The sequence below is a fragment of the Caretta caretta genome, chromosome 15 (genome assembly GCF_965140235.1).
Source record: "Caretta caretta isolate rCarCar2 chromosome 15, rCarCar1.hap1, whole genome shotgun sequence".
Lineage (NCBI taxonomy): Eukaryota > Metazoa > Chordata > Testudines > Cheloniidae > Caretta > Caretta caretta.
The window spans coordinates 1,913,488-1,939,885 of NC_134220.1; the positions used below are offsets into that span (position 1 = coordinate 1,913,488).

The window sequence follows — 26,398 nt, forward strand, 5'->3', positions numbered from 1 at the left end:
CCTGCGCTGGGCCCACTGCCCAGGGTCCCCCTCGCTTTTCCCAGCTGCTCACCACACCTGGCTCCAGCCCCAGCACTGATGCTGCTCTGCCTCCAGCCCCCTGGGCTGCTTCTCTGGCCCCTCTGGCTCTGGTTGCTGCAGCTCTGGTCCCAGCACTGACCTGCTCCCTGGGCTGCTTCTCTGGTTCTCTCTGGCTGGCATGGCTCTGCTCCCCAGCTCAGCTCAGGCCCCTGCTCCCTTATCTCGGCCCCACTCTGGCCCCAGTTCCAGCTCACACAGAGGATGGGACCCCCTGGCCTCCTGACTCCCTCGTTAGCCTGCCTGCCCTGTCAATCAGGCTGACCTGGAGCATTGGCCTCTCTCCATTGCCCCTGGGACTGTCAGTCCCTAGGGTCCTGATTTCCAGTCGACCCTGCCCCTTTCTTTTGGTACCAGGAGCTAGCAACCAAAAACTCCACAGAGTTTTAGTAAGGGGCCAACAGTCCCCTTACACATAGAGAGATGTATACCTGGTTCATAGGCAAACAAATGTGCAAATTTATAAGTTGGGGTCAATATCTATGTATATATATATAAATCAGGAAGTTTGACCTATGGAATTTTCAGGTTTTTGGGTCACCAGCCAAGCTATTTCTAACTGGTTTAAAACCTACATTTTGTTTTTCTCTCCTGTGATTCTTAATTAACATATAGGAGACAATAGCCTTAGGGCACTCTGCGTAGGAAAAGAGCTCAGTTACTCTTGTTTGTCACCTGGCAGGGGCTCTCCTTAGCTAGACTGAGAGAAAAGAATCTCCTCCATAAATAAATTATGGGAGTCTTTGATTTGAGAACCTAACCATAGTTGAAAAATTTCTTATCAAGCAGCAGTGCTTTCCCTTTTTGGGAATTGCTATAGCTTAATTAATGCTCCCCAGGGCCAGACATGGGTGGTATATGAACCCCTCTCCCCTCCCCCATTTGGGGAGGCTAGCCCCCAGACCCATCACTTCCACCCGAGGCCCTGCCCCTACCTGCCCCTCTCCTCCACCGGAGCCCCAAGTCCTGGTCCACTGGCTGGCCTGAGTCCCAGCCCACTGGCTGCCCCAGGCCACCAGCCGCCCTGCCCCTTCCACCCCAAGCACCAGTCCACCAGTCGGTCCAAGCACTGGCCTGCCTGCCCCAGCCACCCCAAGTCCCAGGACACTGGCCAACCCATCCCAGCTGCCCTGGCTGGCCCACCCTAGCCGCTCTGAGTCCCAGGCCAGTGGCCAGCCCTCCCCAGCCAGCCCAAGCCCACCCGTCTCCGCCCCGGCCAGCTTGAGCCCCAGCCCGCCGCCCCAGCCACCCCAAGTCCCTAGCCCCTGCTGGCTTTGAGGGAGAGGTTGAGTGAGGGCAGGAAGAGGAGCAGTGTGGGTGGGGCCATGGCCTGGCTGTTTGGGGAGGCTTAGCCTCTCCTGGTCTACTATATCCGCTGCCCATGTCCCCAGACAAGATGTCTCACCTATTGGGATAGGCCTATTGACTGTCATTGCCTTTAGATCCAAAAGGAAACAGAGTGATTGCCACCTGATGGTTAAAAGGGCAGACAAAAAGTTGTCAACAGCATATTTTCAAGGCATATTTTAACTTCTGTACATCTTACAACGGCATGGACTAAGGTGCCAGCCACACCTAGGCAACACCCAGCTTCTACATGACCTTCCCATCAGACACAAAGCCAAACCTAGCTGAAGTGTCTCAAACTGAATCCTGAAAGACCAAGATGCTGCTGGTGGGGAGAGGAAGGATTTCAGAGAACTTGCCATGTTTCTATCACCACCCTCCCTTGAGGCCAACTGCCTTCTGCTTGTCTAGACAGTCAGTGGCCACCTGGATACCCAAACAGACACAGATAATTAAAACTCTCTTCCAGCTATGGGTGGCAAGATAATCATTCCCCTCTCCCATCAGGTTCAGACATAGCGACGGTGAGGCTCCCAGTCCCCAGTTTGATTACTGGAATTCTCTATCCCTAGGTATGGAGGGGACAACTTTTAAAAAGCTGCAGTTGTTCCAGAATACAGCAGCACAGGCCTCAGAGAGCTCAGTGGGATGCTGCTCCCTGCTCTGCACTGGCTTCCGATTACATTCAAGATCTTGGTCGACCCCTTCAAAGCCTGTCATGGGACTGGCCTGAGTTACCTGGGAACTCACCTCACCTTGTGAGATCATGGCTTCCCACAACAGCTGCTGAAACAGCAGGGACTGTCAGTCTCAAGAGCAAGATCAGTTAATGCAGGAGGGTGGGCCATGTATCTGGAACTCGCTGCCAGCTGAGATCAGAATGGGCATGATTATCGGAGCCTTCAGAACACAAGACAAAACCAACTTTAGAGCTATCTTTGTGCATATGAGCAATGTCGAGTTCCTGCTGGCTGCAAGGATGAGAGGGAACAATTTATCTATCTCCCTGGAGTGCATAATTTTTTCATAGATTCCAAGCTAGAAGGGACTATTGTGATCATCTAGTCTGACCTTCTGTATCACACAGGCCACAGAACCTCCCAACATAATTCCTCAAGCAGATTGTTTAGAAAAACATCTAATCTTGATTTAAAAATGGTCAGTGATGGAGAATCCACCATGATCATTGGTAAATTGTTCCAGTGGTTAATTAGTCTCACTGTTAAACAGTTACACCTTATTTCCAATCTGAATTTGTCTAGCTTCAACTTCTAGCCACTGGATCACATTTGACCTTTCTCAGTAAGAGCCCATTATTAAATATTTGTTCCCCATGTAGGTACTTATAGACTATGATCAAGTCACCCCTTAACTTTCTCCTTATTAAACTAAATAGATGGAGATCTTTGCATCTATCTCTATTAGGAAGGTTTTCTAATCCTTTAATCATTCTTGTAGCTCTTCTTGGAACCCTCTCCAGTTTATCAGCCTCCTTCTTGAACATCCTCTTTAAGCCAGTACACCTTGTGCTGAGTCCCCAGAGTGCATATTCTGTCCCTAACACACTCCCATGGAAGCGTCTCACTCTGTCTTCTCTTTTCAAAGGACAGCAGTTTCAACAGCAGGATCGTGCTGGGAGTAGAGGAGATGGCGGGGCTCAGCACCTCCTCCTCATCCCTTCCCACCCATCAGACCCTGGTGCTGATGGACCCTGATGGAGACAGTGGCAACATCATCTTTGAAGAGGGAGACAATTCTGTGGCAGGGCAGGTAAGAAGGGAGCTGGAATTGTAGCAAGACAGTCAGAGGAAGGATGGCCCAGTGGTTAGGGTACTAGGCTGGGCCTTGGGAGACCTGGATTCAAGTCTCTGCTCCACCACAGACACCATGTGTGACCTAGGGAAAGTCACATAGTCTCTCTGCCTTGATTCCCTATCTGTAAAAATGGATCTGAGCAGGGTTGTGAGGTAAGGATTGTTTGGTGCTCAGATACGAAGTCACAGTGCCATATAAGTGCCACCGCTATGCAGTCAGAGCCTGCCTGGATGCACATTTCATGCCTTGTACATGGGGAGCTTGGAAATACAGGGCAGTAGTTTTAGTCAAAGGGTGAGGCAAGCATGCATAGGAATGTGTTTATTGCTGTGGCTGTGTAATGCATTGGTGCTCATCTCCCCCCTCAGGCTCAGCGGGAGGCCCCTCTTTCTCACTGTGTCACAGTGGTCTAAGTTAATTAGCTGGGGAACTAGCAAAGTACCAGTCTGTAGCCCTGTCCCCTTGGGCAGGGCCTAGCAATAAGCAGGAGTCCCCGGGGCCTGAGCCCTCTGGGCAAGGCAGGGCAATCAGCAGTCTAGGGGCTCTGGCCCTTGGGGCAGGGCTTGACTGCTGCTTGATAAGAAATTTTCCAACTATGGTTAGATTCTCAACTCAAAGAGTCCCATAATTTATACACCTGGTGGTGATGGGCGGTGCCGAGTGGACGGGGTCCGAGCCCTTGGGTGCCCCCACTCTGAGGCGAAGCAGTTGCCTCCCCTCCCAGTTGGGGGCCCTAACGCTGATGCCATCATGCCCAATGCCCTGGTTGTGGGTGCTGAGCTCATTGCAGTGCCCGGGCCTGGCATCGTTGAGGGCCCCTTTCCCATCCCCTCAGCCCCTGACTCCAACCGACAGGTGCCGCACCCCTGTAGCTTAGCTGCTGGGGATCCTTACCCCGCTTCTGCCCCAGCTCCTGATCCCATTGCTGGTCCCAGCCCCGCGCCTGCCTCTGACACGTTGCCCACCTTCTTCCCCTCTACCTCCCATACTGCTGCCACCCCAGTGTTGTCTCATTTCCCCTTTCTTCGGACGACCCTCAGGGGGTGGTTTTTGTGTCTCCCTTCCCCGACCCTTTAGGGGCTGCTCTCTTCCCTCCACCACTCTCTCCCTTGCCGGGGATGGGGATGGGTTGCATGGCCCCACCGCTACAGGAGCCGTGCCGGGGGTCTGCCCCGTGTTTGCCCATCTCTGTGGGCCGCGGGGTCATCACAGGGGCCCAGCCAGAGGACGATCGCAGGTCCTTGACCCCGTCCCTCGCTGCACTGTGGGATGAGCCGCTCCGCTTCCTGGTGGAAACCCGTGGTTTCAAGGGTAAGGTGCAGCTCGCTCTCCAGGGCTGTGGGGACTTCCACCTCGTCCTCTGGACCATGAAGGCCATTTTGGAGGAGGGGAGGGGGACCGAGAGGCAAGACATCATGGCCTACCAGCGGGCCCGCAACTTCTGTGACTCCCTGCTGGCTTTTGGGGTCAGTCACGGATTGTTGCGAGGCCTGCTGACACCCCTGCCTGCAAGGATCCTCCCCAGCCCTCACTATGAAACCAACCATCTTTGCCACCTTAAACACCCGGGGCTGTGGGATGGGTCTCCACAGGTGCCAGGTGCTCTCCTTTCTTTGGGAGGGAGGATACTCTGTGATTTTCTTGTAGGAGACCCACACCGCTCCAGCCACCAAGGCTAGTTGGTGGCTGGAGTTGGGGGATGGGGTGTACTTTAGCCCCTCAGCACTCATTTCCTGGGTTGGCCACCCTTTTCTCCTCTGACCTACGGCCCAAAGTGCTGAAGCTCGCTGAGGTCATGCCTGGTTGCCTGCTGCACCTCTGGGTCTGTATGAAGGGGCTGACGTTGAACTTGGTCAACGTCTACGCCCCAAACCCAGGCCCGGAGCAGGTGCATTTCTATTGGCAGGCATCTGCCTTCCTCAACACCTTGGATCTTCGTGAGTGCCTGGTCCTGGGCGGGGATTTTAATACCACCCTTGAGGACCGGGCTTGCTCTGGGCTCAAGAGCAGCCAGGCCACCACAGGCATCCTAAGGGAGTTCATTGACCATCACTCCCTCTGCGAAGCGTGCCGGGAGAAGCGGGAAGAGCCCTGGGCCCTGGAGAACCGTTGGGCCCACGGCGCGTTGGTTCGATCACACATCCATCTCCTTCAGGAGATGGATCGCAGCTCCCGCTTCTTCTACGTCCTGGAGAAAAAGAGGGAGATTAAAAAGCAGGTCACCTGCCTTTTGGCAGAGGATGGTACCCCCACTCACAGACCCGAGGAGATGCGTGGAAGGGCCAGGGCCTTCTACGCTAACCTCTTCTCCCAGGATCTGACCAACACCAACACTTGTAGGGTGCTCTGGAACAAACTTCCAATGGTCAGCGTGGCGACTGGGACCGGCTGGAGCTACCTCTCACTCTGGCCGAGTTCTTGGAAGCCCTCTGTCTCATGCCCACCAATAAATCTCCGGGTCTGGACGGGCTGACCATGGAGTTCTACCATGTGTTCTGGGATGTCCTCGGCCCAGACCTTGTCACCGTCTGGGCCGAGTCCTTGGGGAGTGTGGTCCTCCCTCTGTCGTGCAGGTGAGCTGTGCTCACCTTCCTACCCAAGAAGGGGACCACCGCGACCTTCGGAACTGGTGTCCCATCTCGTTTTTCAGCACAGACTACAAAGTCGTAGTGAAGGCCATCTCGCTGCGGCAGGGGTCCATGCTTGTGGATGTGGTCCATCCTGACCAGACCTACGCCATCCCAGGCCACACCGTCTTCGATAATTTGTACTTGTTCTGGGACCTCTTGGAGCTCGTGTATAGGGATGGTCTGTCATTCACCCTCCTGTCCCTGGACCAGGAGAAGGTGTTCAACAGGATGGACCATGGGTATCTTCTGTGCACTCTGCGGGCATTTGTCTTCGGGCCCCAATTCGTGGGTTTTCTCCAGGTGCTGTATGCCTCTGCGGAGTGCTTGGTCAAGCTCAACTGGACCCTGACCAAGCCGGTCAGCTTCGGCTGAGGGTTACGTCAGGGGTGTCTGTAGTCAGGCCAGCTGTATAGTCTGGCAATCAAGCCCTTCCTCTGTCTCCTCCTCTGGAGGTTGATGGGGTTGGTGCTTTGAGAGCCAGAGTTGTGGCTGGTCCTGTCAGCATATGCCAATGATGTGCTTCCTGTGGTCCAGGACCCGGGCAACCTGATGCAGGTGGAGGTCTGCCAGGCGATCTACTGGGTGGTCTCCTCCACCCGGGTCAACTAGGTCAAGAGCTCTGGCCTGATGGTCGGGGCAGGGTGGCAGATGAGCTCCCTCCCACCTGCACTTCAAGCCATTCGGTGAAGCGCAGGTCACTGCTCTATCTTGGCGTTTACCTTTCCGCCATGCATCCTTCTCTGCCAGAGAACTGCAGGATTTGGTGGCCAGGGTGGGTGAGTGGCTGTGGAGATGGACAGGACTCCTCTGGTGCCTCTCCCTGCGGGGGAGGGCATTGGTGCTGAACCAACTAGTCCTGTCCATGCTCTGGCACCGGCTCAACACCCTGAACCCGGCCCAGGGATCCTGGCCTGGCTGAAGAGGGTAACTCTGGAGTTCTTCTGACCGGGGCTGCACTGGGTCTCTGCAGGGTTCTGAGTCTTCCCTTGGAAGAGGGAGGACAGGGCCTGGTCTGCCTCCGCATCCAGGTCCATGTCTTCTGCCTCCAGGCCCTGCAGAGACTCCTTTATGGTGCAGGTACTCCGGCGAGGAGCACGTTGGTGCACGCCTTCCTCTGCCGCCTTCGAGGGCTCCGATACAACTGGCAGCTCTTTTTTCTCCACTCGAGGGGCCTTCTGCGAGACTTCTCCAAGCCGCCGACCTTCTACCAGGACCTACTCTGGACCTGTAAGCTGTTCTTGGCAACCAGGTCTGTTGTGGCCACCGAGGGGGCGGACCTTCTCACGGAGCCCCTGCTACACAATCCCAACCTACGTGTGCAGGTGGCATAGTCCCCCTCTGTGCGACGGAGGCTGGTCCTGGCAGAAACCACCGGAATCTGAGATCTCCTGGACTATGATGGGGGGACTGGGTGGATCCCCGACTGCTTGGTTGGTGCATGAGGCTCTCCACCCTTCAGACCCCACTGCACGTACACGAGGACGTGGGGAATGCCTTGTCGCTCACCTCTTGGGTTTTCCTTGAGTGGGTCCTGCGAGAGGGTGCTCCCCTCCCACCCCTCACCCCCGGCCCTCCGGATATTTTCATTAGGCCCCTGTCCCATGAGTCCCCACCCCCAGTCCTCTCCCTTCTATAACCCAAGCTGGCTGCGTGCCCTGCAGCCGGTTCGCTTCTGAACCGTGCCACTGGACCAACTTTACACGCTTGTACTCCACGTGTTTCACTTCCTCATCCTTGTGTCCCGCCCTGATACCAAGTGGCAGGATGATCTACCACCTGTAGAGGGTGAGGAATCCTAGTGGGTCAGCCTCTATTCCATCCTAGTCCCACAGCCCCCTGGGGATATCGGTTGGCGGCTCCTTCATGAAGTCATGAGAATGGGCATGTACCTGGCACGGTTCACCCCTGTCAAGGCTGATTCCCCTCTCTGGCACTCCGAGTGCGGAAGGTGGGGGCCCGCAAAGATTCTTACAATTAATACTGGCCACTCCAGGCTTGTAGTAAACTCCCAAGGTTACAGCTCTTTTTTCCTGAGTGAAATCAGGAAGGCCAAATCATACTTGGAGGTGCAGCTAGCAAGAGATGTTCAGAGTAACAAGAAGGGTTTCTTCAGGTATGTTAGCAACAAGAAGAAAGTCAAGGAAAGTGTGGGCCCCTTACTGAATGAGAGAGGCAACCTAGTGACAGAGAATGTGGGAAAAGCTAATGTACTCAATGCTTTTTTTGCCTCTGTCTTCACGAACAAGGTGTGACGATGTGACTCAGCAGGGAGGGGGGAGTGTTGACCTGGGAATGTGCCCTGGGGATGGGAGTCCTGAGAGCCTGTCACCTGAGCCAGGAGGGGGAGGGGGAGGTGACACCTCTGCCCAGGAATGTGAACAGAGGCTGCAGCAGGGAACCTGCGGGGTGAGGGTAGTTGGCAGTTTGGAGGCTGGGGGGAGGAACACAGGGAACCCCAGGGCTGGGGTCTAAGCTCCCTGCTCCCCCAGAAGGACGTGATTGAGGGGTCCTGGTTGTACCCACAAGCTCTGTTGTGGACTGTGTTCCTGTTGTCCAATAAACCTTCTGTTTTACTGGCTGGCTGAGAGTCTCAGTGGATCCCAGGAAGAGGGGTGCAGGGCCTGGACTCCCCCACACTCCGTGACAACTGGTGGCAGAGGTGGGATCTACTGCACCCCGTGAACGGCGCTTCCTGCAGTAAGTGACTGGGGAACAGTAAAACGAAGGGGAATTGACGGGGACCAGGCGTGCTGAAGATTCAGAGACGGTTTCGGGGGGCGGTTAACCCCTGGGAATGTGTGACCAGAGAGAAAGACTTTTGCAGTAACAGGGTCCCCCGGGGGATTGCAGCGAGCAGTCCCAGGGGCGGAGGAGTCTGCAGCTCGACCCTGGCAAAGAGGTGGTGACCTCAAGAAGGACTGGCACACTATGGGCTTTTCCTGGAAACCGTGGGAAGCTGCCCGGCCTGCGAGTGGCCAGCAGGGAGATGTACGCTAAACGCCTTAAGAGTGACCTGGTGGAGCTGTGCAGGCAGAGGGGGCTGCGCATCGGGAGGTCCACCAAGGAACAACTGATTGCCCAGTTGGAGGAGAGGGATCGCTTGGATGACCCGATCCCTATCCCTGAGGGGAGCCGCCCGGCAGACGCAGCGTGGGCCCTGGGGCCTGACCGGGCTGGGAGGGGTCAGACTGCTGCCGAGGACATCCCGAGACCCTTCCTACCTATGTCTGGGGGAGGGGTTGGGGGAAGCCCAGCGAATACCGAGGGCACCCTGACCCCAGCACCCAGCAGGGGATCCTCCCGGCGGAGCTCCCCATCCCTGGAGCGGAGGCGGCTGGAATGGGAGAGGGAGATGAAAATGAGGGAGCTGGAGGATCATGAAAAACAACGTCAACATGAGCAGGAGGAGAAGGAGAAACAACGTCAACATGAGCGCCAGGAGAAGGAGAAACAAAGACAGCACGAACTGGAGCTGGCCAGGCTGAAGAGCAGTGGGGCCCCGGCTGTGGTGAGTGAGGGGGGACCCAAGACTGCAAGGAACTTTGATAAGTGCTTCCTGGCCCAGCGTAAGGAGGGGGAGGACATAGATAGCTTCCTGACGGCCTTTGAGAATGCCTGTGAGCTGCACAGGGTTGACCCTGCAGACAGGCTCCAGTTTCTCACCCCCTTACTGGACCCCAAAGCCGTGGAGGTGTACAGCCGGATGACAGGGCCGGAGGCAGGGGACTATGAACTGTTCAAACAGGCCCTGCTCCGTGAGTTTGGGCTGACCCCCGAGATGTACCGGAGAAGGTTCCGGAGTCAGCGTAAAACGCCTGAGGTCACCTACCTACAACTGGCCAACCGGATGCAGGGGTATGCCCGCAAGTGGACAGCGGGGGCCCGAGCTAAAGAGGACCTGCTTGACCTAATTGTACTGGAGCAGCTGTATGAACAGTGCCCTTCCGACCTGAGGCTGTGGTTGGTGGACAAAAAGCTCGAGAACCCCCAGCACGCAGGGCAGCTGGCCGACGAGTTTGTGAACAGTCGGTCAGGGGGTAGCCGGGAGGAGTCCCAAAAGAACAGGCCCCCCCCGATGCAGAGAGAGAGTCACCAGGGGGCCTCCCAGCGGGGAAATAGGGAGAACCCCCTCCCAAGGGGAACGCCTGGCGTCGGGCCCCTCCGACCCGCTCGAGGGGACCAACGTGACCTGAGCTGCTATCACTGTGGCCAGAGAGGCCACGTACGGTCCCAGTGCCCTGGGCTCAGGGACAAACTGAGCAGACCCAACCTACCCAGGGTTAACTGGGTAGGGACCCAGCTGGACGAGGGGCAGACGACTCAGGCAAGGGGGGCTGCCAGTTTACCACCTGCCCCGGAGGGAAGAGTACCCCAGGCCAGCTCCACCAGAGGGCTGGAGGCTCTGGACTCAGGGCGCTCAGTTTACAGGGTGGGCGCGGGGCTGTCCCTCCGGAGAGAGTGCCTTGTTCCCCTGGAGGTGGATGGGAGGAAGGTCAATGGATACTGGGATACGGGTGCGGAGGTGACGCTGGCCCGGCCCGAGGTGGTGGCCCCAGATCGGGTGGTGCCCAACACCTACCTGACCCTGACAGGGGTGGGTGGGACCCCATTTAAGGTGCCCGTGGCAAGGGTACACCTGAAATGGGGGGCCAAGGAGGGCCACAAGGATGTGGGGGTACACCACCATTTGCCCACTGAAGTTTTGATGGGGGGAGACCTAGAGGACTGGCCAAGCAAGCCCCAGACCGCCCTGGTTGTGACCCGTAGCCAGAGCCGGCGAGGGCCACTGCTCCCTGACCTCGGGGAGGGTACCGCACCGGAGGCGCAGGACCCTACCCTGGTGGGAAGGGAGGGCCGAGGGGCACGGCTCAGAGAGGCTGAGGCCTCAGACCTGGCCACTGAGGGGGAACCGGTCCCCATCCCTTCCCCAGCTGCTGAGTTCCAGGCCGAGTTGAGGAAAGATCCCTCCTTGCGGAAGCTCAGGGACCTGGCCGACCTCAGGGTGGTACGGACCATGAGGAGAGGCTGCCAGGAGAGGTTCCTGTGGGAGAAGGGGTTCCTATACCGAGAATGGGCTCCCACAAGGGAAGTAGAGTCCTGTGGGATCAGGAGGCAGCTGGTGGTCCCCCAGAAGTATCGCCGCAAGCTCCTGTACCTGGCCCATGACATCCCCCTCGCAGGGCACCAGGGAATCCGGCGCACCCGGCAGAGGTTGCTACAGAACTTTTACTGGCCCGGGGTCTTTACCACGGTCCGGCAGTATTGCCGATCCTGTGACCCCTGTCAGAGGGTGGGGAAGGCCCGGGACAAGGGGAAAGCGGCTTTGAGACCTTTGCCCATCATAGAGGAGCCTTTCCAGAAGGTGGCCATGGACATCGTGGGGCCTCTCAGCAGGACGACCCGGTCGGGGAAGAAATACATTCTGGTGGTGGTAGATTTTGCCACCCGCTACCCCGAGGCAGTGCCCTTAGCTTCCATTGAAGCAGACACCGTGGCCGATGCGCTCCTGACCATTTTCAGCCGAGTGGGGTTCCCCAAGGAAGTCTTGACAGACCAAGGCTCCAACTTCATGTCGGCCCTGCTCCGGTGCTTGTGGGAGAAATGTGGGGTCCGGCACGACTGGGCCTCAGCTTATCACCCCCAGTCCAACGGGCTGGTGGAGAGGTTTAACGGGACGCTAAAGATGATGCTGAAAACCTTTATGAACCAGCACCCACAGGATTGGGACAAGTACTTACCTCACCTGCTGTTCGCGTACAGGGAGGTGCCACAGGAGTCTACCGGATTTTCGCCTTTCGAACTGTTATATGGAAGGAGGGTGAGGGGCCCCCTGGACCTGATGAGAGACGAGTGGGAGGGGAAGGCCACTCCCGATGGAGAGTCAGTGGTGGAGTATGTCCTGATCTTCCGAGAGAGACTTGCTGAACTCATGGGCCTGGCCAGGGAGAATCTGGCCAGAGCCCAGAAGAAGCAGAAGGTCTGGTATGACCGCACGGCAAGGGCCCGTGCCTACGCCACCGGGGATCCGGTGATGGTTCTCATCCCAGTGAGAAAGAACAAACTACAGGCCGCCTGGGAGGGCCCTTTCAAGGTCGTCAAGCAGCTCAATGAGGTAAACTATGTGGTGGAGCTGTCGAACCGGGCGCACCACCGCCGGGTGTACCATGTGAATATGATGAAGCCATATTATGCCAGGGGGAATGTGGTGTTGGCCGTGTGTGGACAGTGGGAAGAGCAGGGAGATGACCCTTTAGTGGATCTATTCCCTGGGACTAGAGCTGGTTCCCCCCTGGAAACAATTCCCCTCTCGGATCAGCTAACCCCTGCCCAGCAAGATGAGGTCAGGGAGGTGCTGCATCCGTACCGACAGCTGTTTTCCAACCAGCCTGGACGCACTAATCTGACTGTCCACCGGGTGCAGACAGGGTCGCACCCGCCGATAAGATGCTCCCCCTTCCGAGTCACAGGGAAAACTGCTCAGGACCTGGAAAGAGAGGTCCGGGACATGCTGGCTTTGGGGGTGATCCAGCCATCTGCCAGCCCTTGGGCCTCGCCGGTGGTGCTGGTCCCCAAAAAGGATGGGTCGGTCCGGTTCTGTGTGGACTATCGGAAGCTCAATGCCATCACTGTATCTGATGCCTACCCCATGCCCAGGCCGGACGAGCTCCTAGACAAGCTGGGAGGAGCTCGGTACCTTACCACCATGGACCTTACAAAGGGCTACTGGCAAGTGCCGCTGGATGCAGATGCCCGACTGAAATCGGCCTTTATCACCCCTCTGGGGCTCTATGAGTTCCTGACCCTGCCTTTCGGCCTCAAGGGAGCACCGGCCACCTTCCAGTGCCTGGTGGACCAGCTCCTGAGGGGGATGGAGAGTTTTGCCGTGGCGTATATTGATGACATCTGTGTCTTTAGCCAGACCTGGGAGGACCACGTGTCCCAGGTTAGACAAGTGCTGGACCGACTCCAGGGGGCTGGGCTGACTGTAAAAGCGGAGAAGTGCAAGGTGGGGATGGCGGAAGTGTCTTACCTGGGCCATCGGGTGGGGAGCGGCCGCCTAAAGCCGGAACCAGCCAAGGTGGAGGTGATCAGAGACTGGCCCGCTCCCCACACCAAAAAGCAGGTCCAAGCCTTTATTGGGATGGCAGGATACTACCGAAGATTTGTGCCTCACTTTAGCGCCATAGCCACCCCCATCACTGAGCTATGCAAGAAGGGGAAGCCAGACAAGGTGGTCTGGACCGAGCAGTGCCAGGAGGCTTTCCGGGCGCTGAAGGAGGCTCTGGTCAGTGGCCCAGTTCTGGCAAACCCAGACTTTGACAAGCCCTTTGTGGTGTTCACCGACGCCTCCGACACGGGACTGGGGGCGGTGTTAATGCAGGAGGATGAAAAGGGGGAGAGACACCCCATCGTGTACCTGAGCAAGAAGTTGCTACCCCGGGAGCAACACTACGCGGCCATCGAGAAGGAGTGCCTGGCCATGGTGTGGGCCCTCAAGAAACTAGAGCCCTATCTCTTCGGGCGGCACTTCACCGTGTACACCGACCACTCGCCCCTGACCTGGCTGCACCAGATGAAAGGAGCCAACGCCAAGCTCCTGAGATGGAGCCTGCTCCTGCAGGATTACGACATGGACGTGGTCCACGTGAAGGGAAGTGCCAACCTGATAGCGGATGCGCTGTCCCGGAGAGGGGGCCCCGAACTTCCCCAGGTCACTGGTCACAGTGACCCCGCTCAGTTCAGTCTCGAAGGGGGGAGAGATGTGACGATGTGACTCAGCAGGGAGGGGGGAGTGTTGACCTGGGAATGTGCCCTGGGGATGGGAGTCCTGAGAGCCTGTCACCTGAGCCAGGAGGGGGAGGGGGAGGTGACACCTCTGCCCAGGAATGTGAACAGAGGCTGCAGCAGGGAACCTGCGGGGTGAGGGTAGTTGGCAGTTTGGAGGCTGGGGGGAGGAACACAGGGAACCCCAGGGCTGGGGTCTAAGCTCCCTGCTCCCCCAGAAGGACGTGATTGAGGGGTCCTGGTTGTACCCACAAGCTCTGTTGTGGACTGTGTTCCTGTTGTCCAATAAACCTTCTGTTTTACTGGCTGGCTGAGAGTCTCAGTGGATCCCAGGAAGAGGGGTGCAGGGCCTGGACTCCCCCACACTCCGTGACACAAGGTCAGCTCCCAGACTACTGCACTGGGCAGCACAGCATGGGGAGGAGGTGACCAGCCCTCTGTGGAGAAAGAAGTGGTTCAGGTCAATTTAGAAAAGCTGGACGACCACAAGTCCATGGAGCCGGATGCGCTGCATCCGAGAGTGCTAAAGGAGTTGGCGGATGTGATTGCAGAGCCATTGGCCATTATCTTTGAAAACTCATGGCGATCGGGGGAGATCCTGGATGACTGGAAAAAGGCTAATGTAGTGCCCATCTTTAAAAAAGAGAAGAAGGAGGATTTGGGGAACTACAGGCCAGTCAGCCTCACCTCAGTCCCTGGAAAAATCATGGAGCAGGTCCTCAAGGAATCAATTCTGAAGCACTTAGAGGAGAGGAAAGTGATCAGGAACAGTCAGCATGGATTCACCAAGGGAAACTCATGCCTGACTAACCTAATTGCCTTCTATGATGAGATAACTGGCTCTGTGCATGAGGGGAAAGCAGTGGATGTGTTATTTCTTGACTTTAGCAAAGCTTTTGATACGGTCTCCCACAGTATTATTGCCAGCCAGTTAAAGTATGGGCTCGACGAATGGACTATAAGGTGGATAGAAAGCTGGCTAGATCATCGGGCTCAATGGGTAGTGATCAATGGCTCCATGTCTAGTTGGCAGTTGGTATCAAGCAGAGTGCCCCAAGGGTCGGTCCTGGGATTGGTTTTGTTCAAAATCTTCATTAATGATCTGGAGGTTGGCGTGGATTGTATCCTCAGCAAGTCTGCAGATGACACTAAACTGGGAGGAGAGGTAGATACGCTGGAGGATAGGGATAGGATACAGAGGGCCCTAGGCAAATTAGAGGATTGGGCCAAAAAAAATCTGATGAGGTTCAACAAGGACAAGTGCAGAGTCCTGCACTTAGGACGGACGAATCCCATGCACCGCTACAGATTAGGGACCGAGTGGCTAGGGCAGCAGTTCTGCAGAAAAGGACCTAGGGATTACAGTGGACGAGAAGCTGGATATGAGTCAACAGTGTGCCCTTGTTGCCAAGAAGGCTAACAGCATTTTGGGCTGTATAAGTAGGGGCATTGCCAGCAGATCGAGGGATGTGATCAGTCCCCTCTATTCGGCATTGGTGAGGCCTCCTCTGGAGTACTGTGTCCAGTTTTGGGCCCCACACTACAAGGATGTGGAAAAATTGGAAAGCATCCAGCGGAGGGCAACAAAACTGATTAGGGGGCTGGAGCACATGACTTATGAGGAGAGGCTGAGGGAACTGGGATTATTTAGTCTGCAGAAGAGAAGAATGAGGGGGGATTTGATAGCTGCTTTCAACTACCTGAAAGGGGGTTCCAAAGAGGGTGGAACTAGAATCATAGAATATCAGGGTTGGAAGGGACCTCAGGAGGTCATCTAGTCCAACCCCCTGCTCAAAGCAGGACCAATCCCCAACTAAATCATCCCAGCCAGGGCTTTGTCAAGCCTGATCTTAAAAACCTCTATGGGAGGAGATTCCACCACCTCCCTAGGTAACTCATTCCAGTGCTTCACTCCCCTCTTAGTGAAAAAGTTTTTCCTAATATCCAACCTAAACCTCCCCCACTGCAGCTTGAGACCATTACTCCTTGTTCTGTCATCTGCTACTACTGAAAACAGTCTAGTCCCCCATGAGAACCAGGGCCTGTCATCTAGTAACTTCTGTTAGTTGTCTGAAGAAAGCCTCGTCCACCTCATCCCCCTGGTCTGGTGGTCTGTAGCAGACTCCCACCACAACATCACCCTTGTTGCTCACGCTTCTAAACTTAATCCAGAGACTCTCAGGTTTTTCTGCAGTTTCATAGCGGAGCTCTGAGCAGTCATACTGCTCTCTTACATACAGTGCAAGTCCCCCACCTTTTCTGCCCTACCTGTCCTTCCTGAACAGTTTATATCCATCCATGACAGTACTCCAGTCATGTGAGTTATCCCACCAAGTCTCTGTTGTTCCAATCACATCATAATTCCTTGACTGTGCCAGGACTTCCAGTTCTCCCTGCTTTTTTCCCAGGCTTCTTGCATTTGTGTATAGCAGTGGTCCCCAACGCGATGCCTGCGGGCGCCATGGCACCTGCCAGGAAATTTATGTGCGCCCGCTGGTGCCAAGGAATGAAGAGGAGAGGAGTGAATCCGCCGGAGAACATGCCACCGATGAGCGATTCCAGCGGAGAAGCCGCCACCGAAATGCCGTGAGGAGTGCGGCCACCGGAGAAGCGTCGCCACCAAAATGCCGCCGAGAAACGTTGCCGCCCGCCACACTCTTCTGAAGGCATCAGTGTGTTCTTGGCCACAGAAAGTTTGGGGACCACTGGTGTATAGGCTCTTAAGATAACTTGCTGATCATCCCGCTTTCTCAGTATGAGGCAGGAGTCCTCCCTTCTTACGCTCTCCTGCTTGTGCTTCCTCCTGGTATCCCATTTCCCCACTTACTTCAGGGCCTTGGTCTCCTTCCCCCGGTGAACCTAGTTTAAAGCCCTCCTCACTAGGTTAGCCAGCCTGCTTGCGAAGATGCTCTTCCCTCTCTTCGTTAGGTGGAGCCCATCTCTGCCTAGCACTCCTCCTTCTTGGAACACCATCCCATGGTCAAAGAATCCAAAGCCTTCTCTCTGACACCACCTGCGTAGCCATTCGTTGACTTCCACGATTCGACGGTCTCTACCTGGGCCTTTTCCTTCCACAGGGAGGATGGATGAGAACACCACTTGTGCCTCAAACTCTTTTATCCTTCTTCCCAGAGCCACGTAGTCCACAGTGATCCGCTCAAGGTCATTCTTGGCAGTATCATTGGTGCCCACGTGGAGAAGCAGGAAGGGGTAGCGATCTGAGGGCTTGATGAGTCTCGGTAGTCTGTCCGTCACATCGTGAATACTAGCTCCTGGCAAGCAGCACATTTCTTGGAGTGGTGGTCATGGAACCCCATCCCAGGGACAGTGCATCTCATGCCTTCCAATCGGTGGAGTCTCCTTCTATTACCTTCCCTCAGATGTATCATCTAGTCCACTCTTCGCATTAGTACCTGTGGAGAGAACATGAAAACAGTTGCTCACCTGTATCTGCATTGCTGGTACAAGGATGCTCCCCTTTCTTCTTCTGGAGGTCACATGCTGCCGATTTTCTTCACTGTCCTTCTGTCCCCACTGCGCAGCCTGCTCTGATTCTGCAGAATGTTGTGCCCGCAAAAACATATCCTGATATCTGTCCAGGAAATCTTCAGTTTCTCTTATGCATCGCAGGGTTGATATTTGTTTCTCCAGGCATTGAACTTTCTCTTCCAATGCAGAGACCAGCTTGCACTTTGTACAGACAAAGTCGCTTCTGTCCTGTGAAAGAAAGACAAACATGGCACATCCAGTGCAGGTCACAACAGCTGATCGCTCACCATCCATATTACCTTCCTTCTAAGAGCTTCCTCAGCTGTTGCAGTTACTACTCAGAGAAGCTGGTAAGATGAAAGCCTCAGTGGGCTCTCCCCAGGCGAACTCCCTCTGTTAGCCTCTCCGCTGTTCGCTGCTCCACGGATTCGCAACTGGCTGCCTTTTTATAACAATCAGGCCCACTCAAGGCCCACCTGGAACAAAGCACTCCCAGTTCACACTTTTCAAACAATCAAGCTCATGGTCAAACTGACAAACTGTCCCCGCAACAGACACTCAGATACTCACCCCCCCCCAGCTCCCAAACAGCCCTCCAATGCAGCACTTAGCGTAGCTCCTCTCTGACAGACCCCAGTCAAACTCCCTCTGTTAGCCTCTCTGCTGTTTGCTGGAGACAGTTCTCAGTGATAGCAGATGACAGAACAAGGAGGAATGGAGTAATGGTCTCAAGTTGCAGTGTGGGAGGTGTAGCCATCTGCAATACTAGGAGGAGGATACTGGACAGGTAGGTGCTCTGCGACTGTGTTCCTCCCTGGTCTCACGCACCCGGGCAGAGTTCCTATGGGCGGTGTCTGCTGGCTCCCTAGACAGCTGCAAGGAGCAGTGAGCGCTGTCCGGGGTTCTCTGCTCAGTGTCCCTCTCTGGATCCCTAGTTCTGAACCTGTGACCTTCACTCCAGACCCTGTTATTCTTTAGTTGTCCCCCAAATTCATTTGTATCCCAGATCCAGTGGTCCCTCCCGCAAGGCTGGGGGAGGAGCCTTTTTGACCTATAGTAGATGGTTTTTCCTTTCCCCATCTTCCTCCTCTGTCAGTCAAGGCCATTGGTGTGCTCTGGACACTGTGGCCAGAAGAAATGTTAAGGAAGGATTTTAAACGTGTAATATCCATCTGTACCAAATTTCTGTGGAAGGTTTTCTTCGGAGGGTCAGAAGGAGTGTTTCAGCAGCCAGGAGTTCATGCTGATTGCTTCTCAGTGCTTAGATAATTCCACTCAAATGGCTTCCTTCTTGGCCTGGACATAAATCCCTGATCGGGGAGGGTGTGAGTTTTGCCAAGACTTGCTAAGAATAAAAGGAGGACAAAATGTTGAGATTAAAGGGCTTTGACTTGACTAGAGGGCGCTCTGTTTCCCTGCAGCACCCCTATGTCTGCTGCTGAAGGCCAGGTGGGGAGAAGGTGCCTTATACAATTGTCTAAATGTATTACACATGATGCTTGCAAGCCTTAGACCTGGCTTGGGACCACTGCACGTTAGTCTGGTGGTGCAACAGTGGTTTTGAGACGACACAACAGCAGAGTTTTGCCTCCCCTTCATGACCCTTTGTTGCCCTCTGATTTTCTCCTTTCTCATCCCTTCACAGTAGCAGCACTTGGGGTTAATGACCAATTCACATTTCTGCTAAAACTTAGCTTGGCCACACTAGCCCAGTCCCACCTTTCTGTTTTCTCCCAGACCCAGTCAAGCTGCCTGCTTACTTGGCACCTGCCATAGACAGGACCCAAAGCAATCAGTATGGGCCCTGAATGCCACTTCAGGAGCAGGAAGTCAGACTTGAGGATCTGGTGCTAGAGCAGGATTCTCCACTGCATGTTCCCCTGCCCTCTCCTTTCACTGCTACACTTAAGGGACCTCTTTCTCCCTCTCCTTCTCCCCACAGCCCTGTGAGGGGCTGGATCAGAACTTGCTGGAGAAACAGCTGATTGAGCTACACCAGCAGAACCAGCAGCTGCTGGAGGAGAAGAAGGAGATGGAACAGAAGCTTCGGGCAGAGATCCTGCAGCTAAAGGAACAGGTAGGTACAGAGTGGGAGTGTGGCCTCACGGAGCATGCACCAGGGTCTGCAGCACAGCTGGATGGGCCTCCTGAGAGTTTATACAGGGCGAAGGGTCTCCATGACAGGCACCCTGAAGGGCTGTGGCAGCAGTTCTTCAGGTGTGAAATCTCTCTGGGGAAGCAACAACTGCTCTTGGGAGAGAAGCAGCTCGGCAGAGCTTTCATGGAGGAGACCTGACTCCAGGACAATCTTTTCAGGTCTTTCTGCTTGGGTGAGCTGGGGGCAACATTCTGGGTGGTCCATGCAGGCTGGTCTATGGAATGGCAATCTATATGCTCCCACCGCACCACTCTGGACGTGCGAGGCTGCCTCTGACATCCCGTCAGGTTTGGAAATCTGCAGCCCAGCAAGGCTGAGAGAACAGTAACTGGGGACTGCTTGTCCTTCAGCCCAAATGGTTTTGATTTCCTGCCATGGGGTGGGGAGAGGAGAGGGGAACTCAGCTTTGGAAACCTTGTAGAGGAAGGGGGCAGAAAGCAAGGCTGCTGGAGAATACATCCAGTTAATTTAGCATCCAGTCTGCCTTGCTGAGTCCTGCAGTCACAGTGCATGAGTTCTCCAGACTACTCTAGAAAAGGGCACCTGGAAGCAATGTGGCTCGTCCTTCACCCTCTTCCATATCTCAGGCTTCTGACTTTTGGTTTTAACTGCTAAAGACCAACAAAATACCCCCAATACCAGCAAACTGAAATTGGCATTTATCCAATAAACCACCAGAAAAACACTGGAAATGGTTACTTGTATCTAAGGACTTGTCTACATGGAGTAATAACGTGCTCTCTGAGGTTGTGATTTCTGAAGGGCATTAATGTGTTATGCATTAATTAGTCCACATAGACCCTGCTTGTGTGCACTGAAGGTTCCTGAGTGTGCTTTAAGGTATGCTGTTGAAACATTACTACTGTAAAGTGTACTAGGGAACGTTACAAAGCGATTACTCATTGCAGTGTATACATTACTCATGACAGTGTAGGCAAAGAGAAAGTCTGAACCCTCCTGATTTTTAGAGATCTTCATAGAACTCAAAAATCGAAAACTGAAATTAATAACCCCTGATGAACAGAAGCCCTGTCCATGCCACTGATTTCAATGCATGCTTTCATTCTTGCCCAGTAACATTTCAGACCCAAATGTGAAAGGATCTCATCTGAATGTGAAAGAAGATGGAAGATTTAAAGGAGTTACTTGTGTACATCCCCTTTCCTCTTGTATCGTCCTCCGGGTCACTTTCTACCTCCCTCTATCTCCCCAAAAGCCTCCCTGCTTAGCCCATGGTAGGTGGGATGTGAAGCAGAGGCAGCTTGCTCCTTCCTGAGCTTGCAGGGAGAGAGGAGACTGCATCAGACCTAGCATGCAGGATCACAGATGTGTCCTGTTTCTCCCCCAATATCAGGTCACCCACAAACTAGTGTCCCCACAGCAGTGAAACTTTGGGGGCAGACACATGGGAGTTCCAGACACTATCAGAATCCAATGGCATTGGGAGTCAGAGTCAGCTCCCACCTGGCTAAAGCACTCAGAGCCCTTGGGGTAATCCATCCCAGTCTGCTGCTATCGACATGAAGAGAGACCGACTTAGCCTCACATTCAATATGTCGTCACACATATCGAATCTATTTCCCCATGTTAGGTATCCTCACACCTTCCTGTCAACTGTCGAAATGGGCCATCGTGATTATCACTACAAAAGTTTTTTTCTCCTGCTGATAATAGCTCATCTTAACTAATTAGCCTCTCACAGTTTGTATGGCAGCTTCCACCTTCTCTGTATGTATATCTATATCTTCTTACTGTGTGTTCCATTCTAGGCAGCCGATGAAGTGAGCTGAAGCCCATGACAGCTTATGCCCTAATACATCTGTTAGTCTCTAAGGTGCCACACCTCCTCCTGTTCTTTTAGCCTCAGTGCTGATTTGCGTCTGGCTTAGAGGCTTTGGAAACGTACTGAGTGAACTCCTGACCCTGCTGACATCAGCGGGAGTTGTGTCCCGCTGGGATTTCACCCACTGTTTTTGCTGGGTGCATATATAACCCTTATGGAGATGATGGGGTGTTAGCAGTGGCTACAGCCCAGGCAGAGAGAGGGTAGACTTTATTCAGGCTTTTTTCCTTTCCAGTCACTCTGCCACTGTCTCTCAGGCCTGACCAGCAGCCCTCCCTGCTGTTGCAGTTCTGGGTTTCTCCTGAACATGGACTAGCAAACACCATCAAACGATGTGGCGTTTTGGGATGTGGGGACAAAGCGATGGTCTTCAGATCCATTTACCAGAGTCAAGACTGCACCCAGGTCCCCAGACATGAACAGTGAGGGTAACTGTAGCCACCTGATGTATGCGCCGCTGATGTCTAGGTGACCCCTAGGGCTCCATGAAAAACAGGAGCTTGTGCTTAGCGCGCAGTCCAGGGCAGGAGGGTGCTGCAATGGGAACGTGGGGGAGAGTAGCGGTTGCTTTTGTGCCTTGTGCTGTTGGGAACAAAGAGTTTCTGTATCCAGCAAGCTGCCTGCTGCATTGGGTTTGACCTGCTTTGCTTGTGTTTTGTCATGAAGGAACTGGCCATGGCCAGATATGACCCTAGCTCCTATTTACTTTCAAGGGTGCCTCTTTCATGCTGCCTCCATGCGGGTTCTTTCTTTCTTTCTTTCTTTCTTTCTTTCTTTCTTTCTTTCTTTCTTTCAGATTGCCAGCATTGTCCAAGCTAATGTCCGCATGGCAGAGGAGCTGAAACGGTACCAAACCTCAGATGACCTGGAGAAGAAAGTCAGCAAGATGGTAGGTCTCCTTCTCCTCCTTCTCCTTCGCTGCTTGAATGATCACCTTATGCTGTTACCATTTGACTCTGGCTTCATGGGTAAACTCTGGGGCATGCTGATAAAGGGGCAGTGCCAAGTAGTTTTGAGCCCAACATGCCAGTTGTAGGGTGTAAATGCTTTCACAAAACAACATGAACAGACAGAATTTCATGCATTGTTTGTCTGTTAAACAATATAAACACTGTGCCAGATTTAAAACCAGCGCAGCACCATTGTAGTCAGAGAACTCAGCGTCATGGGGCCAGGGCATCTGAATCAGGAAGTGAAACTGCCCAGCCTGGTTTTGCTGTCCCACTAAGGAAACAAGCAGCATTAGTGATTAAAAGCTATTTAGTGTAAAACCCAGAGCACTCATGTTAGTAATTTAGGTACTGAGCACCTCCTGGAGCGTACTTAACTCCCACTGAACCCCATGAGCACATCCTCCTCCTCTTCCCCAGCATCTGCTGCCAGTCCACCTCATCCTCCTCTTCCCCTGTACTTTTGGACCGTCCTCTCTTTTGCAGCTCCAGGCTCTGAAGATTTTCCTTTTCCACCCATATGTAGCACCAACCGTGACCACAAGCAGCAGGGCTAGCTCCCCTTTCTCATTTGCAGCTGCTTTTAGGGCCCTCCAGGTTCTGCCATGCAGTGAAGAGCCTGGACATGCATTAGAATTGGCTGGAGAGAAGGAGCCATGACCATGTGACCACCCTGCTGTGCCAGCGTGTGACTCTTTCCAGGTCAACTGTGTTGCCACAATATATATTTTTCAAGGGGTTGGTTGGGATTCTCCTCTTCCTCCCTATACTCACAGCTTGAAAATTCGCTTTCTGCCATTTGTTCCTAACGTATTAGACCTTTAAAAGGTCTCAGGGTCTATGTCTGCTTGGCAAAGCCAAACTTTCTGGGAAAGGTGCCTGCTGCATCTTTGCTTTGCAGCACCTGAAGTCAGGGACTTGAATCCACAGGGCTCTTATGATGTGTCTACACTGCAGTTAGACACCTGTGGCTGGCCCTGGTCACATGACTCCAGCTCGCGCTAAGGGGCTGTTTAACTGTGGTGTAGACGTTTGGGCTCTGACCCTGCGAGTGGGGAGGATCCCAGAGCCCAGGCTCTAGCCGGAGCCCCATGAGCCTGAGTCAGCTTACCTGGGTCAGCCCTGGGCCAGTCTAATTGCCATGGAGACATGCCCTTAGGGGCTAGGCAGTCCTGACCTGCCACCCAGTAACCTGCTAACAGCTGCGGGAATAGCAGCTGAACTCTGAGAGAGAACCCCCGTCCTGGAATCTGATTGGTGGAACACTGGTGGTCCTGATTGGTCCCCAGCTTCTATTTCAACCCAAGCACAGGAACCAGAAGTTGTCCACACAACTGGGTTCTCCCTGCTGAGGACTGCTTCCTCTGAGATACCTGCTCACCTGACCCAGCCTGCTTCCTGACATGTGACTGCTGGTTTTACCCTCTGGCTTGCCTCAGATGCTGACCTCCTCCTATCTGACCTGGCCTGGCCCCTACTCCCGCTCTAACCACTAGGTCAGACTGCCTATGCCCCAGTCCTGACACCTGAGGCCAGGGCTGAGATGTCACATGCCAAGCTAAGGCTGGAGGGGTCAGTACTTGGAAGGCGTTTAAGGAAAACGTAGATGCTATAGGAAGAGATGGCAGTGACTCAGCAGATGATGCTCTTCTCTTTGAGTCACTACTAAACCTGGGGCCCAGCGGTGTGCTGCCGAAGGCCCCATGACATTTTTCATATAGTAGAAATGTTAACCCAGGTCCAGATCCTAAAAGATATTTTGGTGATTTCAGCAGGAGTTAGATGCCTAAAGCAGAATCTTGCTCAAATTCCAACTCGGGTGATTACAATCTAAAGTACCTCCCTATGTTCCCCTTTCTGTTTCAATTGGATGAGGCTTTCAGTTCTGCTTTTGTGCAGCATTGCTATGGCTGTTAAACAGCTGTCCTGTTCCATACCAGAGGGGGCTGCATATCTGTGATGGATGAATTGATTCTTATAAACCAGTGGCGCCCAAACTTTTCCTCTTGCGCCCCCTCTTGCGAGTAATGGAATGGGACCACGCCTCGGCCCCACACACACACCTGGGCTGGGAGTGGAGTTGTGGCTGGGCCAGCGGCTGAGCCGTGGCTGGGAGCAGAGGCTGGTGGCTGAGCCGTGGCCAGGAGCCGGTGGCCAGGGAGTGGAACTGGGGCTGCGGCTGTGGCCAGGGCTGGAGCAGAGCTGGGGACAGAGCGGGGCTGGATGGTTCCTTCCCCATCCCCCCATAGGGGCTGGCTTTGGCCCTGCCGTGCCCCCCGGTTGTTCCTCTACACCCCCTAAAGGGGCACCCCCCACAATTTGGGGACCACTCCTATAAATAGTTTGTAAAGCTCTTTGGCCTCTATCAGGATGAAAGGGATTATATTGCTAAAAGATCCTTATCATGATGTAATCTGCCAGTGATGGCTCCTGCCAACTCCAGCAGGGACTGCAGTATCCTATGGGGGTGGTGGGCTTTGCCTCCTAATTTGAAAGTGTTTGCTTTGCACTCAGGTTGAGCAGATGGAGTGGCAGCACCGAGAACTGCTGCAGATGCAGGTGGCGGCCCTGCGGAAGGAGTTTGCCCAGAAAGAGAGTCAGGTGACAAACGGCAAATCCACACCTCCAGCAGACGCTGCCCTGGAAACCAGGGAGCCAGCTGTGACCTCCTCCATGCACACTCTTCTGGCCAACGCTGCCCTGGCCTCCACAAACAGCACCGGCAGTGACCGGTTCACCCTGCCCCACAGTCTGGTGGGCCCCCAGAGCACTGCGACGCCCAGGCCGTTAGACATTAGCATTGGGGATGTCATCTCCTTCATTGACCCGCCAGAAAGCTTACCTGGAACTGGGAGCAACAGCCTGGAAAAGCTGGAGATCGTGGAGTTGCACCTGGACACGAAACCGACCATAGCGAACCAGGAAGCTGGCTCCCCCCCAGCTCACGTCCAGGGAGCCATGGGACTGCTGCCTTCACTGGGTGGAGAGAAGCGGCTGGCACAGCATGCACTGGCAAGAGAAACCAAAGCCAAACAGCAGCGGACAGTCTGATCCCACGTGGGGAACTTACACACACAAGCCCTGACAAACCTCTCTCTTCCTAAGCCAGTAGCCAAACAAACTTGCCAGTTCCCTGTTTTGTACCCAGTGCTTTAAATTGATAGATATATATGGTGCTGTCAGTTATTAAACTGCCCTTAAGTTATACATTTATCCATATATTTAAGTATGAAATTCTTTCCTTGGTGTATGTCTGGTGCGTACTGGGCAGAAAAGAGTTACACACACTACTGGGCCCAGTTGACTTTTCTCCAACAGAATAGATTTAACCCCTGAATTGCCTGTTAATTACACAAAATAAATTGATCATGTCATTCCATGGAATGGGCGACAGGGGATGGATCACTTGATGATTCCGTGTTCTCTTCATTCCCTCTGAAGCACTGGGCACTGGCCACTGTGACATACAGGAGACTGGGCTATATGAACCTTTGGTCTGACTCAGTATGGCCGTTCTTATGTTCCAAATGTTCTGCACCATTCCCATATTTGGGCCAGAAAATGGCAGGTGTGTTCAGAGGCAGTACAGAAATGTGTCCCCTCAGTGTCACATGTTTATAGCAACACTGTTAACACACATGCTGCCAGTCCCCTGCCTTCTCACTGCTCCAGCAATCTGAGGAGCAAGACTCTGTCATGGGAGTCCCTACCCGAGTGTCCCCATGTGCTTGTTTCAAATGCTAAGCTAGACCTGAGGAGTTACAAGAAATAGTGCTGAGGATCCGTGAACCTGCCATCCACTCCCTGCCCAGGGGAGCCGTGGTGGTGGTTGCTTAGACAGGTAGAAATATCTCAGAGCAGTTGCACCTAGGACCTGGCTCTTCCCACCACTGCACCCTGAACAGCCCAGCAGAGCAACTGACATCTCAATATCTGCTGGTAGAGGAGGTATGTGAAAGACAGTTCAGCACAGAGGTGCCTTGGTGGGGAGAAGAGCGGACTGATGAATCTTTCTGAGCATCTCCATTTATCTCTGAGCTTCCAGCAACCGTAGGATTGGAACTGAGCCCTTCTTCTTTCGTATGGTAAAGGAGGTAATTAGTAGTGTTCACAGAACCAAATCCAGATTAGTAAACAGCTTCAGAAGTGGCTTGGTGTAAGTCTGAGATTGGCCAGCAAATGATTGAAATGGGCACTGATTTACAATATGGTTCATAGTTTGTGACTGGCATCCACAGTCACATTGTGCATCATCTCTCATCTTCTAGAGGTGTAAGAGATGACAGCATCTGCCATGCAATTT

The 26,398-nt window shown here is 54.1% G+C and overlaps 1 protein-coding gene across 4 annotated transcripts in view; it reads left to right on the forward strand.

Moving 5' to 3' along the window:
• The window catches only part of LOC125622825 (uncharacterized), a 92,603-nt gene extending 67,295 nt beyond the window's left edge, over positions 1 to 25,308 (forward strand). For 3 of the 4 annotated variants that reach the window (XM_048821287.2, XM_048821285.2, XM_048821286.2), the window contains exons 5-8: positions 3,031 to 3,195; positions 19,087 to 19,221; positions 21,942 to 22,034; positions 24,610 to 25,308. In XM_048821287.2, the coding sequence (XP_048677244.2) occupies positions 3,031 to 3,195; positions 19,087 to 19,221; positions 21,942 to 22,034; positions 24,610 to 25,146 (930 nt within the window). In that variant the 3' untranslated portion in view covers positions 25,147 to 25,308. The remainder of the gene's footprint in view (positions 1 to 3,030; positions 3,196 to 19,086; positions 19,222 to 21,941; positions 22,035 to 24,609) is intronic. The other variant, XM_048821288.2, reaches the window with a different exon arrangement.
• The last annotated feature ends 1,090 nt before the right edge of the window (positions 25,309 to 26,398 follow it).